Genomic DNA, 14,613 nt, shown 5'->3' with positions numbered 1-14,613 from the left:
CAAATGTGGCTATTTCTTCCCTCATGCACATGTCCCATAATAATGAATCGCCTCCCAGGAATGTAAGAATATATTTTCGAAGATGACATCACAGAGCCAGTGACAGAATTGCATGTACCTGCACTCAGCCTCGTGTGCACACCTGAGCTCACATACACTTAGCTGGAAGCTGTAGCAAAACCCGCAGTACTTCTGTTCCCTCCTGCAGAGAGGGAGGATCAGGAATGCTCAGGGAGAGAGGCAGTGGAAATTCTCAGCCCTAGGCTTCTTGCTTAACATTTGATTTTTTTTTTTCCCAATTAGTGTGTCCGTTGCTAAAAGATTTCCTCTAAGGTCTCAGGGCTAGAAAGGGACCTTGCTTTCTTGGACCAGCAAAGACGATCAGCAAACAAGAAGTCAAATGGGGATGCCAAAGGTCTTTGGGTAATAGTGACAGTTTCTCTTCTGCTCCCTTTTAGGGAGAAATGGATTTTTAAAACAGTACACTGCTATCCATTATCCTAAGGGAATAAAGGAAGCTTAACTGTTCACTTATATTTCCCTAATAGCTGCTATTACACTGCTGGCTTAGCACTTTTCATTAACAAAGCAGAATTTTAGTTGTGGCCTGTAAATGTCTCTGTGTGTGTGTGTGTGTGTGTGTGCGTGCATGCGTGCGTGCACATGTGCACCCACCCACACAGACTGGTTTTGCATGCAGGCCCCAGCGGCCGAGCTCTTCCACAAGCTGAACTCTGAGTTAAAACCCCTGCCTCCCAGCCCCTGGTGCCACTGGCCATGTTGTGTCGTTGCCTTAATGGAAGGTGACTGCAGACAGTCTCTGAGCACTTAGTGGAATTTACATAATCACATCCGCCCGCTAATCCTCCTGATCTGGTCAGGAGACACTTGAGGGCATTGTGAGTTTAGGTTTGATGAGGATCCCTAGACATATCTGTTTGGTTTCAAGTATAAGGAAACCTTGATTCAAGTAATGTGCAGAATGGGAGAACACCAGAGATCTGGGTTTATAATCTGGCAACTTCCTTTCCTTTTGGCCTTTAGCCATTGGCCCACAAACTGCTTCTGACACTCTTAAATGTAGAATGGCCTGAGGGTGGTGATGGGGGTCCTGAAATAAATAGTGAATGTCTTGCTGTTAGAAATTTTCTTGAGCAAGTCAGCAGTCTGTGAGACTCTTTGGGCTTCCCTGGTGGCTCAGTGGTAAAGAATCCGCCTGCCAAGCAGAAGATGAGGTTTCAGTCCCTGGAGAAGGGAATGGCAATCCACTCCAGTATTCTTTCCTGGAGGAGTCCATGGGCAGAGACTCTTTACTGTCTCAAGATGTGAGTAAGAATAAAAACAGTTAAGGTAACACCTATCCCAAATAAATTCAGTCATTCAGAATAATTAAATATCATTACGTTTACAAAGAATTGTTACAGGTAATATGTGTTTTAGGAAGTACATTTAACACAATGCTAGTATTGTCTTTGAATTCTTTACCCAATTACTGGCACATAGTAGGTATATTGGGTTTCCCTGGTAGGTTGGACAGTAAAGAATCCGCCTGCAATGCAGGAGACCTGGGTTTGATCCCTGGGTTGGGAAGATCCCCTGGAGGAGGGCGTGGCAACCCACTCCAGTATTCTTGCCTGGATACTTGCTATGGATAGAGGAGCCGGGCGGGCTATAGTCCATGGGGTCACAAAGATTTGGACACAACTGAGTGACTAAGCACAGCGCAGTGCAGTACGTTTGTTATGAATGTTTAGTAAATAGACTGTCTCCAGGGTCCTAACCACCTTTGGAATAATTATACCTTCAGCTTTGATAGCTTTGCTTAAATAGGCCCTGAAAATACAGTAATGAAGAAACATAGTTCAATAGATCTGACCTGTTGGTCTTCACCAGAATCTTTTGAGTATTCCCCAATGCTTTTATGCAGATGAACTTCCTTTATTCAGCCCTCCTTCCTGCACCTGAAAGATCTTCTATTTCAATCACCTTGACTTTTTCAAACATTACTGGAGAGAGGCACGGCTGGCAGTGAAGGGTAGGCTTGACAACATGCATTTCTTTTAAATTTCTGAAAATACCTTCCATGTTTAGATTTTGAACAGATTAAACCAGCAATACCTGGTATAGAGTCAGATACTAGATATATGGAGTGACAAAGCTGAAGTTCCCTTTCTCACACCCTCACTCCTACCTGGCAGAGGGTGTGTTCCCTGGTATGTGCCCTCTTAATGCATTTCCAGCTCTTTTCTACATGCACATACAATGTTTTTGGAAACTCTCCTCTGGCTATTGAATCTTGTCATCTTTGAAGGTTAGATGCTTTTCCAGCTGCCTGGGCCATTACACAGCTCAGGTGAAAGGCAGGTCACGGAGGCTCAAGTTGAAATGAATTGCAGGCCAGAGGTTGACATTCACACACACACACACACACACACACAGATGTTCCTACTTTTGGAATTGCATCCATACCAGCCACATGTCTTTTTGGTGGCCCTGATTCTGCTCTAAAAACTAAAAATACATACTTTTCCTATGGGTTTGAAGTAATAAGCTGATGTGGTGGTGGCTTGGGAGTATGCCGGGGCATTGAGGGCTTTCTGTTGATTCTGGCACCTGCTTGTCTCTTCTGATGCATTTGAGCCTTGACCTGGGAGATATCACACGCTCAGCCTCCTTACTTGGGCCAAGCCAGATGGAATGAAGCCACACAGGGTGCTGGCTTACTGTGAGTGATGTGCAGGCCTGAATCAGTGAATTAGTAGGTGCTTCTCCCTGATGACCAGGGTCCACCTTGTGGTCTTGGTCCTTCCCATCCAGTAGGTCTTCTTTGCTCACAAACTCTCCCTGGCTCACTCCTCACACTTCTTCCCATTTCTACCATCACTTTTCTCCTCCTTGGAGCTGCTGGCAGGTGTGAATGTGACAGTTCATGTAAAGGGCCTGGAACATTGTAAGCGCTCAGAACATGTTACTTACTCTTGCTGGTAGTAATAATAGTACCAGCAGAATAATAAGGCCTCAATAAATGTTTAGCTGCTATGCTCATTATTATATATTTGCCCTTTAAAATTTTAAGCTTCTGTAAATAGCTTGTGTTTGCACCATGTGAGTGCCTGGTGGTGCTTACAACACTCCAAGATGCTCAACAGTTACTCTACAGAGACTGGGCATTTTTTTCCACAGTTCTCTAATAGGCATCTGTTTATTAGGAAACCTGAACTCTCTCTGGACAGGATCTTATATCTGGGACCTTCTTCATTTGGGAAAGAGACTCCTGAGCCCACAGATACCAGGGTGTAGCTTGTCTCACGTGGGAGTCTATCTCTCTCACAAAGCAGCTTTTGAAATGACACAAGCCATTATACTCCTCCTGTGTCATTTTATGACTTAGTATAATGACTCAAATAACTCTAACAATGGAGGAATTATAGCTTCATTTTACAGGACAGATTATTTCAATGGTTAACATATTTTCCCTTTTAATTAGCATTCATTATTTTGTCTCTGGTTCAACATAGTCACTGTATCAACTGTCTGAGTATCTTCCATCCTTGTTTCAGAAGCAATTAGTTCTGATTTTGCAAACAAATTCAATCTTGGTTTTCAATGGGCAGTTTGATATTAACATGATAATAAGATGCAGTGATCCTGGCTGCCAGCAAACAGACACTGTGATTACTGGAAAGGGTTGGCTCCTGGGTGGGTTCTCTAGGCCTCTGAGCTGACAGGTCTGCCATAGAGATTTGATGAGAGAACAAAGACAGGTCAGAGAAGAAGGGACTGGGACTGGTTAAGCAGACCTCTGCTTTTTTGCTTCTATAAAATGGGTTAATGATAGCATCTACCACCAGGGGGTCATTGTGGGTGAGGAGTCAGGGAAGTGTGCTCAGCATTTAGAGGGATGTCTAGCAGTCATGTAAAATAGCTGGAGTGTTGCTGCTACTATTTGTGATCTAGAATTTGCTTTCCTCTTTTACCAGCTGTTCATATGCAGAGTAAAACATTTCTATCAAAAGTTATGCAAACATGTTTAGAATGCACAGTGTATTGAATAAAATGTAGTGGTCTTGTCTTCTTCAATAACTGAAAAAAGTCAGCAATTCTACAGACAGTCTTAGTGGCCCCCAGCCCTGCTGCATTGTGCAAGTATTTTTGATACACAATGTTGAATTTCATCCTCTGGGATTGATATCAGGAAGTTTATACTGGCATATATATTTATTGCTGGAAAAATTACTGTGGAAGTCTTTGTTCTGATACTGCTTTCCTTACTGTGGGCCCTGATTATGACCCTATTCTGCCCATGGTCAAATGAAATACTGAGTTACAACTCATGTCATCAAAGATTCCCTTGCTTATCACATGGGGAAGTGGCAGGGTTTGGGATCTGCCTCAAGTGGCTAGGGTGGGGATCTCAGAGTAAGGAGTGGCTGGGTCCAGTGGGAGGCAAAAACAGGAAATGCTGAAAAGTGGACTTGAAGGTTAAGGTCAACCAGGTCAACTGGTCAACCAGTTATCAGGAACTAGGACAGGGAAGAGCTGTCATGATCTGGTCTATCTTCCTTGTAGTTATTGTCATCTTATAAGAATGTAGTCGTCATCCACTCTGCTGACAGTGGTGAGTTGCTCTTGTAAATAAAATGAATATTAATAAATGTATTTGCATAGTATACCTTATGGAAATCCTCTGAGTGGTGTTCCAAAAAGTAGTTTTAGAACAAATGTCAACACGCGATTCTGTGCTGTGCTGTTAACTTGCTAGGAGGTCCAAGTATCACAGTATTTGAACACCACCCACCAGTGTTTGCTGGCAATTTCTAGTATTTGGATTTTCACTTTAAGCTACATTTCTTTATAAACACTACTAAACTTACTGTATCCTATTTGATTTAAAAAAACACTTAAATATAGTATTGAGAAGAATATAGAAAAAATTATTTCAGTAACAGTTAAGATTTCTTGAGAATTCTCATTTTTCATTCTCAAATTGGAAAATTATTATCAGTTGGGAATTTGGAACCTGTGCCTTGGAGGTCCTCTCCTAGCTTTGGAGGCAACCTACTTTCAAAAGATGGGGAGTCCCTTAGCCCTCATATATACAGGAGAGCCCTCTACCCACTTCCCTGCTGTCTTTAGACATTTTTGCTAATTGTTTTTCAAGTCTGAATTAGAATTTCTCAGTCTATTGAATTCGTGCTGCTTAAACCACATGCTATTTTTGTCTTCCAGTTAGTGCTAATAATTTCCAGAAATAAAAGGAGAAAATTCTGAAGGTCCAAATTAATAAATTCATGTATTTCACTGAGCACACCCATGTCCCAAGGGTCAACCATGTTTCCAAGCCCCAGGATCACAAATATGATTAAGGCCCAGTCACTCTCCTTGAGGAACATGCAATTTGTTGTGGAAGATAAACACACAGTGAACTGCTTTGTGCTGTGGTGACCGTCACAGTTGGGTATGAACGTGATTAACGCTGGGCTTCCCTGGTGGCTCAGTGGTGAAGAATCTGCCTGCAATGCAGGAGACATGGGTTCAATCCCTGGGTCGGGAAGACCCCCTGGAGAAGGGCATGGCTACCCACTTGAGTGTTCTTGCCTGGAGAATCTCGTGGATAGAGTTGCTTGGCGGACCACAGTCCATAGGGTTGCAAGGAGTCAGACACAACTGAAGCTACTGAGCATGCTCAGATGCACGCACATGATTAATTCTTCTTCGGATAGGGCTCCCAGAGGGCAAAGAAACTGCATGGGAAGCAGTCAATTTGAAGCTTGGACAAGGGGCAGACATTTGCTATATAGGTAGAAAGCATTTATTTACCAAGTCATACAGATTCAAGTTAGCATGACATATGTAAGGGGCTGATGTGGCTGGCTGGGGATAGAATCAGTAGGACTTGAGTGATGGGGAGAAGTGTTGAGCACGGGGAGGGGAATGTCCAGGATGGGCACCAAGGCTTTTAGCTTGGGTGTACCCCAGGTCCTGTCTGAATCATAATGGCATCTTAACATTGATCCAGCCTAATAAAGATGCTTGCTTACAGACAAGTTGGGGACCACAAGTGATCACAGGACCATGCTGGACTGGGAGTGCAGCCTGCCTGCCTGTGGGAAGGGCCCTGGGTGGCTTCCTGGGGGAGGGGAGTTTTGAACTAGGCCTTGAAGAAAGCCTTATGAGGCAGGCAGGAGTGAAGGGGAGAAACGTGGGTGGGGATGAACGTGTTTCAGATCTGGGAAAAATCTACACGATGGCGCAGAGTTCTTTGGTGGGCTCTGGGAAGTAGCAAAGAGTGGCTGGAGCAAAAATATTTGGTGTTGGCAGTCAGCGTATATGTACACATGTGTGCATGCATACATGCGTGTGTGTGTGTCCATGCCTGCATGCAAGACTGTGTGTGCATGGGGTGTGTGTGTGTGTATGCATGTATGGGGGGTGTCTGCATGGTGTATGTGTGTATGTACATGCATAGGTATGTGTGTTTATGCATGGATGTGTGTGGTGGAGGGTTGGGGAGGAAAGTGGACAGATAGTGGCCCGGTGAAGATAGGCTCGGTCAGTTTAACACCAAAACTAGAAGTTCAGACAGGCCCCAGGGGGTGAGAAGATGGAGGGTTTAAGCATGGAATCGCATCATCAGATTTGTCCTTAAGAATCATCTTACTGCTTCAAAAGCATACATACATGCTGGGAATTTGGTAAACTTAAAAGATTCAGTTCAGTTCAGTTCAGTAGCTCAGTCGTGTCTGACTCTTTGCAACCCCATGAATTGCAGCATGCCAGGCCTCCCTGTCCATCACCAGCTCCCGGAGTTCACTCAGACTCACGTCCATCGAGTCAGTGATGCCATCCAGCCATCTCATCCTCTGTCGTCCCCTTCTTCTCCTGCCCCCAATCCCTCCCAGCATCGGAGTCTTTTCCAATGAGTTAACACTTCGCATGAGGTGGCCAAAGTACTGGAGTTTCAGCCTTAGCATCATTCCTTCCAAAAAACACCCAGGGCTGATCTCCTTCACAATGTACTGGTTGGATCTCCTTGTAGTCCAAGGGACTCTCAAGAGTCTTCTCCAACACCACAGTTGGAGAAGCATCGATTCTTCGGCGCTCAGCCTTCTTCACAGTCCAACTCTCACATCCATACATGACTACGGGAAAAACCATAGCCTTGACTAGACAGACCATTGTTGGCAAAGTAATGTCTCTGCTTTTCAATATGCTATCTAGTTTGGTCATAACTTTTCTTCCAAGGAGTAAGCGTCTTTTAATTTCATGGCTGCAGTCACCATCTGCAGTGATTTTGGAGCCCCCAAAAATAAAGTCTGACACTGTTTCCACTGTTTCCCCATCTATTTCCCATGAAGTGATGGGACCAGATGCCATGATCTTTGTTTTTTGAATGTTGAGCTTTAAGCCAACTTTTTCCACTCTCCTCTTTCACTTTCATCAAGAGGCTTTTGAGTTCCTCTTCACTTTCTGCCATAAGGGTGGTGTCATCTGCATATCTGAGGTTATTGATATTTCTCCCGGAAATCTTGATTCCAGCTTGTGCTTCTTCCAGTCCAGCATTTCTCATAATGTACTCTGCATAAAAGTTAAATAAACAGGGTGACAATATATAGCCTTGATGTACTCCTTTTCCTATTTGGTACCAGTCTGTTGTTCCATGTCCAGTTCTAACTGTTGCTTCCTGACCTGCATACAGGTTTCTCAAGAGGCAGATCAGGTGGTCTGGTATTCCCATCTCTTTCACAATTTTCCACAGTTCATTGTGATCCACACAGTCAAAGGCTTTGGCATAGTCAATAAAGCAGAAATAGATGTTTTTCTGGAACTCTCTTGTTTTTTCCATGATCCAGCAGATGTTGGCAATTTGATCTCTGGTTCCTCTGCCTTTTCTAAAACCAGCTTGAACATCTGAAGTTCACGGTTCACATGTTGCTGAAGTCTGGCTTAGAGAATTTTGAGCACTACTTTACTAGCGTGTGAGATGAGTGCAATTGTGCGGTAGTTTGAGCATTCTTTGGCATTGCCTTTCTTTGGGTTTGGAATGAAAACTGACCTTTTCCAGTCCTGTGGCCACTGCTGAGTTTTCCAAATTTGCTGGCATTTTGAATGCAGCACTTTCACAGCATCATCTTTCAGGATTTGAAATAACTCCACTGGAATTCCATCACCTCCACTAGCTTTGTTCATAGTGATGCTTTCTAAGGCCCACTTGACTTCACATTCCAGGATGTCTGGCTCTAGGTCAGTGATCACACCATCGTGATTATCTTGGTTGTGAAGATCTTTTCTGTACAGTTCTTCTGTGTATTCTTGCCACCTCTTCTTAATATGTTCTGCTTCTGTTAGGTCCATACCATTTCTGTCCTTTATCGAGCCCATCTTTGCATGAAATGTTCCCTTGGTATTTCTAATTTTCTTGAAGAGATAAGGATAAGCAATTGACCGAAAGAGAGGAAGCAATGCTGGTGATCTCCTGATTGTCTTCCCTTTTCAGCTTAGATTTTCTGTGTGGAGCCGAGAATAGGGTGGGAGGCGTGGCTGCCCCTGGCACCAGCCAGACTGGGGTGGAGGTAGGGTTTTGAGGCCAAAGGGAGGGCTGGCAGGACCTGCCTCCCAGACTAAATTGCTTGTGTCGCCCCAGTTGATTAATGTCTGTGACACCGGGAATAGCAGTGCCATCAAGACACCTTCATCGGATTTCACTCTTCATTGACTCAAGAAGTGAAATATCTGAGAGCCTGAAAGCTTAGTCCCTTGCCTCACCTGGGTTGGTTATTTTTTATGGTTTGCACTGAATTGCAGGGATTGAAATATATACCCAATAACCAGGGAAGTTATGCTTCCTTGGGCTCACATCCACTTGTACATTACTTTGTGTAATTTGGCCTCTGGACAGAGAGTACTGATTTGGGTGCCATTTTCTCACGAGTCCTAGTGGAATAAGAAATACTTGAGTTTATCTGAATGTAACAGGTATGCTTGTCTCATTAGAATTGGGAAAACTCAGCATGCTTTGGCCTTTGTACCTTTAGTCCCCAGGGCATCCCAGGGTCAGAGGTGGTTCCTCCTGGGCATGATCCATGACCACCTGGCATGGGGTATGAGCGAGAGCTTCCTCCTCCACAGGTGTAGAGTCAGGGACAGTGTTTCAGAAGGGCTTAATTGATAAGACTGAGCCTTGATAGTGAAAATGTAGATGCCAAAGTAGGGAATTAAAATGTTCCCAGAGAAATGCAGTCAATTTCAGGGTAACTTCAACTTGACAAATGTATATGAAGTAACTTGGCTGTATTTCTTTGTGACAGTGGGCACTTCACTTCTGCTATTCACTTGTGTGTCCAATTCCTCATTTATAAACTAAAGTCCTTAGACTAGATTCATTTTAAGGGGTTTTCAGGCTCAGTCTGTGATTTTGTGATTAACTGCTAGTAACCAGTGCAGTGGTCAGCACTCAGGGATCCACCCACTCACCCAACAAGGCTATATTGAGCATCCTTGATGCCCCAGACCACTAGGAAGCCCTAGAAAGCCTCATCTCTTTGTCTCCCCTTAATGTATTTAATGGTGAAGTTCAGGTCCAGAGACAGGGATGACCCATCTTTACTGGCTGGTGATTAATTGGTAGTTCTATCTTTTCCTTAATGCCAGTGACTCAGCATTCACTTCTCCCTGGCCTGCCTTTGGCTAAGCTCCTGCCATCTGCCTTCCTCTGGGGCATCATCGCACATGGTAGTCTGCTCCAGCAAAGCTGCCCACTCTCTAGACTTTATTACCACTCTCTGGGAACTCAAAACAAGAATTACTTTGGCTATGGGCGCACACGCTGGGGACTGACCCAGGAGAGAGGCTGCCAGACACAGAACTGCTGCCTGTATTTGCTGATTCATTATCAGCGTCAGACAATCTGCTGTGAGAATGATGATAAATGTGTGGTGTTCTTCTGAAGGAATCACCCACTCCGAGATTAAAGCCCGTGCCGGCAGCCTGCTTGTCTGCTGCCTGGAGTCTCATCCCCTCCCATCCCTTTTTCCGTAGTGCAGAATACATCTTGAAAGAAGAAAGTGTGTTTGGTTAAAGATAATAGGAGACCCATATCCATGTGATTTAGAAATGTGAACAGTAGATGTTTTTATTCCAGACAGAGAGGCAGGGACAAGGTGAGTAACTGCTGAGGAAGCAGGGAGGCATTGGAGAGAGGAGCCCTAGTGGTGAACGTGTAGGTGCCCCCAGCGAATCATTCAGGTGAGTCATCTAAGTGTGTCTGAGGAGGGTTGAAGGAAAGCCATCCCGACATTCTGTGGCTGTGTGATTGTCACCATTACCTAGCCACCAATCCTTTCCGGTGGGCAAACCCTTCCCCAGCTTGGTTTTAGTTGTCCCTGTGAGTAAAATGAGTCATCTGGACCAGCCATCCCAAGTGCCCTCATAGGACTTCCTTTCCGAGTTCATTGTTCAGATGGGCTCAGTCTATGACCCTGTCTGGCCTGGGGTCCCCAGTTTCTCTAAGGTGTTGTGCACAGGGTGTGTGGTCACCCTCCTGATGTCAACCGCCAAGGTATTGGGTTGGCCAGAAAGTTCATTTGGGTTTCCCATAAGCGAGCGAACTTTTGGGCCAACCCAATAATTCCCCAAACAGACCTCCTTCCTCTTACTGCCTCCCACAAATCGCTGGGACAGGATTGAGGTAGGATAAGAACCAAGTTGGTGGATGCCATTTGTGTCTCACTGTCGTTCATTTGGAAGAGGGTAGGTCACATCAGATGCCACACCTGAATTCCCGAGGTGCTGAAGATCCCTTCTACACTTGGCAGAAAAGATTTACTCCTTGTGGCCCATGAGTTCTGGGGAGTTCAGCACAACTCCAAACCTAGGGCCTTAGACTTAAGTCACATTTCTATGGCAATGGTGCTTTCATTCCCTACAGCTCCATCTGATAGGGCATATAATAATGATAATGGGCTTCCCTGGTGACTCAGTGGTAAAGAATTCACTTTGCCAATGCAAGGGATGTGGGTTCAATCCTTGGATCAAGACGATCTCCTTGAGAAGGAAATGGGAACCCACTCCAGTATTCTTGCCTGGGAAATCCCGTGGACAGAGGAGCCTGGCTGGCTACAGCCCACAGGGTCACAAAGAGTAAGACACGATATAGTGACAAAACAATAATAATGGTAATGACATTTTGATTGCTCCCTTTTTTCCAGGCGTTGTACTGAGTCATTTACATACATGAGCCATTTTAATCCTCATACTATCTGCTTGAAAGAGATACTATTCCTTGTCCCCCGACCCCCCACCACTTTAAAGATAAGGAAACTGAAACTTACAGGGTGAAATATCCTGCTGTGATGGCACGGTAAGTGGCAGAGCTGAGGTTTGGACTTGTATTTTCTGGCTCTGGAGCCCAACTAAGCCCCTCAGAGGATGGCCCAGGCAAAGTGTGTCAAGGGCACAGTACCCACCTGGCTTGCCTGTCCGCCACCCAGCCCTGGCCCCTTGGCCAGGGATGTGGCTCCCAACGGTCTGCTGGGAAAGCAGCTCCTCTAAGAGAGGAAGGGTGGCCGTAACTGCAGGCCTTGATTTTGGTAGTTTATGATATGAGGACAGGGCTCTTTCCGTGGACATAAGCCATCCTAATAGCGCCATTTATCATTATGACAAAGGTTAGGCTAGGGAGATGCCGGAGCTGGAATGAAAGAGTAGAATTCTGATGATTTTAGCAGCTGAAAGTGACATCACCTCAGAGCCGCTGTCGCATGGCAAATTGAAAGCTGGACTGAAATTGCTTTAAAACATATCCAGAGATGCTTTTCCACAGCTGTGATAAAGCCGTTTGGTTGTGTTTGCTTCTATCTAGACTACTCTCTGAGTCGTCTGTGCGTCCTCCTCCTTGGAGGATGCTCATCAGCCCTGGAGGCATCTGAGGCTCTGGGTGCTGAGTGGGGACACCTGTGATCTGCCACCCTCCTCAGGGGGCTGGAGGAACTGACCGAGTTAGTTTCTCATTGTCTTTCTAGTGTGTTGTCAATGTCTCTTCAGCACAGGGAGCTCAGTGCTCTGTGTTGGCTTGGGCGGGTGGGATGGGGGGTGAGAAGGTGGGAGGGAGGTTCAAGAGGGAGCCATATATGTAGACCTATAGTTGATTCACTGTACTATATGGCAGAAACTGGCACAACCTTGTAAAGCAATTATATTCCAATTAAAAAAAGTAAGTCATGTGTTTACTACATTTTTAGTGGCCACATTGCTTTCTCCTGTCCATCTGGTGGGTGAACCTAGGTTTTTGGAACTGTCCCCTGCCTGCTATCAGTGAGCTGGACTCCATGCGGATGCTAGCCAGGGGACTTGGGGATGCGCGGGACTGTTTGACCAGCCCTCTTTTACTTGGCCTTTATCCAGGTAACCTGGAGGAGAAAGACCCCTGGAAACTGGAGCGACAGTTACTTATGCCCTCTTTTTTTCATCCTCAGGCAAAAGAAGGGGACAGTGGTCCACAAGCACTGGGTCGGACCTTCGAATCTGGTCAAGTGCAAGCCCTGCCCCGCGGCACAGTCAGCCATGGTCTGTGGCTCCGATGGCCACACCTATACATCCAAGGTCAGTTTTCTTCATTGTCTTTTTTTTTCTTGTCATCAAGAAGTACTCTGTGTCTGCTTGTTCTGACAAGGCTCTCTGGGCAGAAACAGGACCCTGTGAATCTTGGTGGACTTGAGGTCTTGCCTTTGATAAGCTGCCACAGGAATAGACTCTTTGACCAAAGAGATGAGATAAAATCATTATGATCCATGTAACTGGAGTGATCAAGGGCTAAGGGGAAGAAGGGTGATTCCAAGAGTGGCCTGTGGTCCTGAAGTGAATCTAGACCAGCTTCTTGGAGTCGATGAGGGAGCAAACTGTTCCAAAGATGTGAGTCATTCAACCTAGCTGATGGGTAGCCAAGATATGAGGGGACCCATGAGGGGGGCACCACGTCTTAGGGACGGCGAGGTGAAAGGAAGGCGAGTGATGTCAGCACATGTTCAAGCAGCATTTATTGTGTATCTAGAATGTGTCCAGTGTGACACCAGACCCAGGGCTAGAGGGTCTGCCGTTCCTTTCTCTGGGGACTTCAGGCCTTGCAGTCTAATGGGAGGGGGCTTGCTAGTATGGAGACGGGTCATTTTAACTCAAATCGATGAAGAGAAAATGATTTCATAGAAAAAGGAACTAGGGATAAAGTGGGTCTGTTTATTCTTATCAGAGTAATGAGGAAAAGAAGAGGAGCTTTTCATCTGGGCTCTAATAAAAGGAATTCGAGGCAGAGGGGCAGGCATCACCAGGGTGAAGGAGGGAGATTTTGTTCTTGGAATTCTGAATAGTCTCCTTGGGTAAAGGTTGTCCATCTGTGTTTGGGAATAGAAATTTCACTGGGTTAATGAATGGAAGAAAAAGAAACCACAAAATTGATAAGGGTTTACCTATTTGTTCTCTTATTCAACAAGTATAATTCAATACCCTCCTTAATGCTACGTGTGAAGAGTTGTGTGCAGGAGTCTCAGGAACTTTCTGTGAGACGTGGGTGGGGGGCAAGGAGTGAGGCTCTGACCCTCCCATCCCCTCTAGCCACAGCTGTCCCACTTTCATCTCCTTGTTTCCTGTGGAAAGTTCATTTGCAGAATAGAGTCGGGGATGACGAGAGTCACAGATGGTGACTCCTTGGGCGTTCATGGCCACGTGGCTGTGTGGTCCCTGGGCTTGGGCTGTTAGGCTGGTCCCACCTCTGTCCATTCCCCACTGCGTGGTGCATGGCTTCCACTCTCTGTGGTCCCCTCACCATCTGATCTTTACACCATGGAGATGGCACAGGCCGGGGGTCCCCTCTGCTGTCCTTGGAAGCTTATTTGGATTATGGTGAGGCTGTGCCAGGCTTTTCTACTGACTTTTCTTGATGTGAGTCATGTCTTTTTATTCACTGAAAGTAGACTTTTATTCTCTTTGTTTTTCACAGTTTTCTTACCAAAGGGAATATATGTAGCAAAGTGGGAAGCCGAAGGTTTGTCTCGCTTGGACCCAGACCTGTGTAATCTGCTTTAGGAGCTCAGTACTGCCATTACTGCTTGGTAGTCATTCCTTTGTTCTTTCAGCAGGTTTCGCTAGAGCCCTTCCTATGCACCAGGCTCTGTACCGGGTGCTTGGGAATGTATGATGGAGTGGAAAGAAGCATGTTGGTTCTTCCTCCTGATCTAAGTCTGTAATCCTTACCCCCCCACCCCCCAACCTGAGACATGCTGTGTGAATTACAGCTTCTCCGCCCAGGATCATGGCCAAGAACTTCCTGGCCAGATAGCCCAGCCCAACCTGGCTAAGTATGCCCACCTTCCCCTATTCCCTGCTTCCCTGACCCTGGAGGAACCAGAAAAATGTTCTAGATAGAAAAGATAGCATGGGCCAAGGCCCTAAGGCAGGATGATGAATTCGAAGAACTGAGAGTATGCCCTGATGGTGGCTCTGACAATAAGGGGAGAGGCACAGGGGAGGAGGAAGCAGAGGATGTGAGAATGGTCCAGGAGGAGACCTTCAGTCAAAGCTAGGAAGGTGAGCAGGTGGCTGGGCTGTGCCAAGCTTATGGGA

The 14,613-nt window shown here is 45.7% G+C and overlaps 1 protein-coding gene across 2 annotated transcripts in view; it reads left to right on the top strand.

The window, feature by feature from the left end:
* SPOCK1 (SPARC (osteonectin), cwcv and kazal like domains proteoglycan 1) overlaps positions 1 to 14,613 on the top strand; it is a 584,015-nt gene that overhangs the window by 395,358 nt on the left and 174,044 nt on the right. For both annotated transcript variants that reach the window (XM_070793622.1, XM_019964962.2), the window contains one exon: positions 12,474 to 12,600. In XM_070793622.1, coding sequence (XP_070649723.1) covers positions 12,474 to 12,600 — 127 coding nt within the window. The remainder of the gene's footprint in view (positions 1 to 12,473; positions 12,601 to 14,613) is intronic.

This window comes from Bos indicus, chromosome 7 (genome assembly GCF_029378745.1).
Source record: "Bos indicus isolate NIAB-ARS_2022 breed Sahiwal x Tharparkar chromosome 7, NIAB-ARS_B.indTharparkar_mat_pri_1.0, whole genome shotgun sequence".
Classification (NCBI taxonomy): Eukaryota; Metazoa; Chordata; class Mammalia; order Artiodactyla; family Bovidae; genus Bos; species Bos indicus.
Note: the sequence above shows the minus strand (reverse complement) of the source record. Positions and strands in the feature narration are given on the sequence as shown.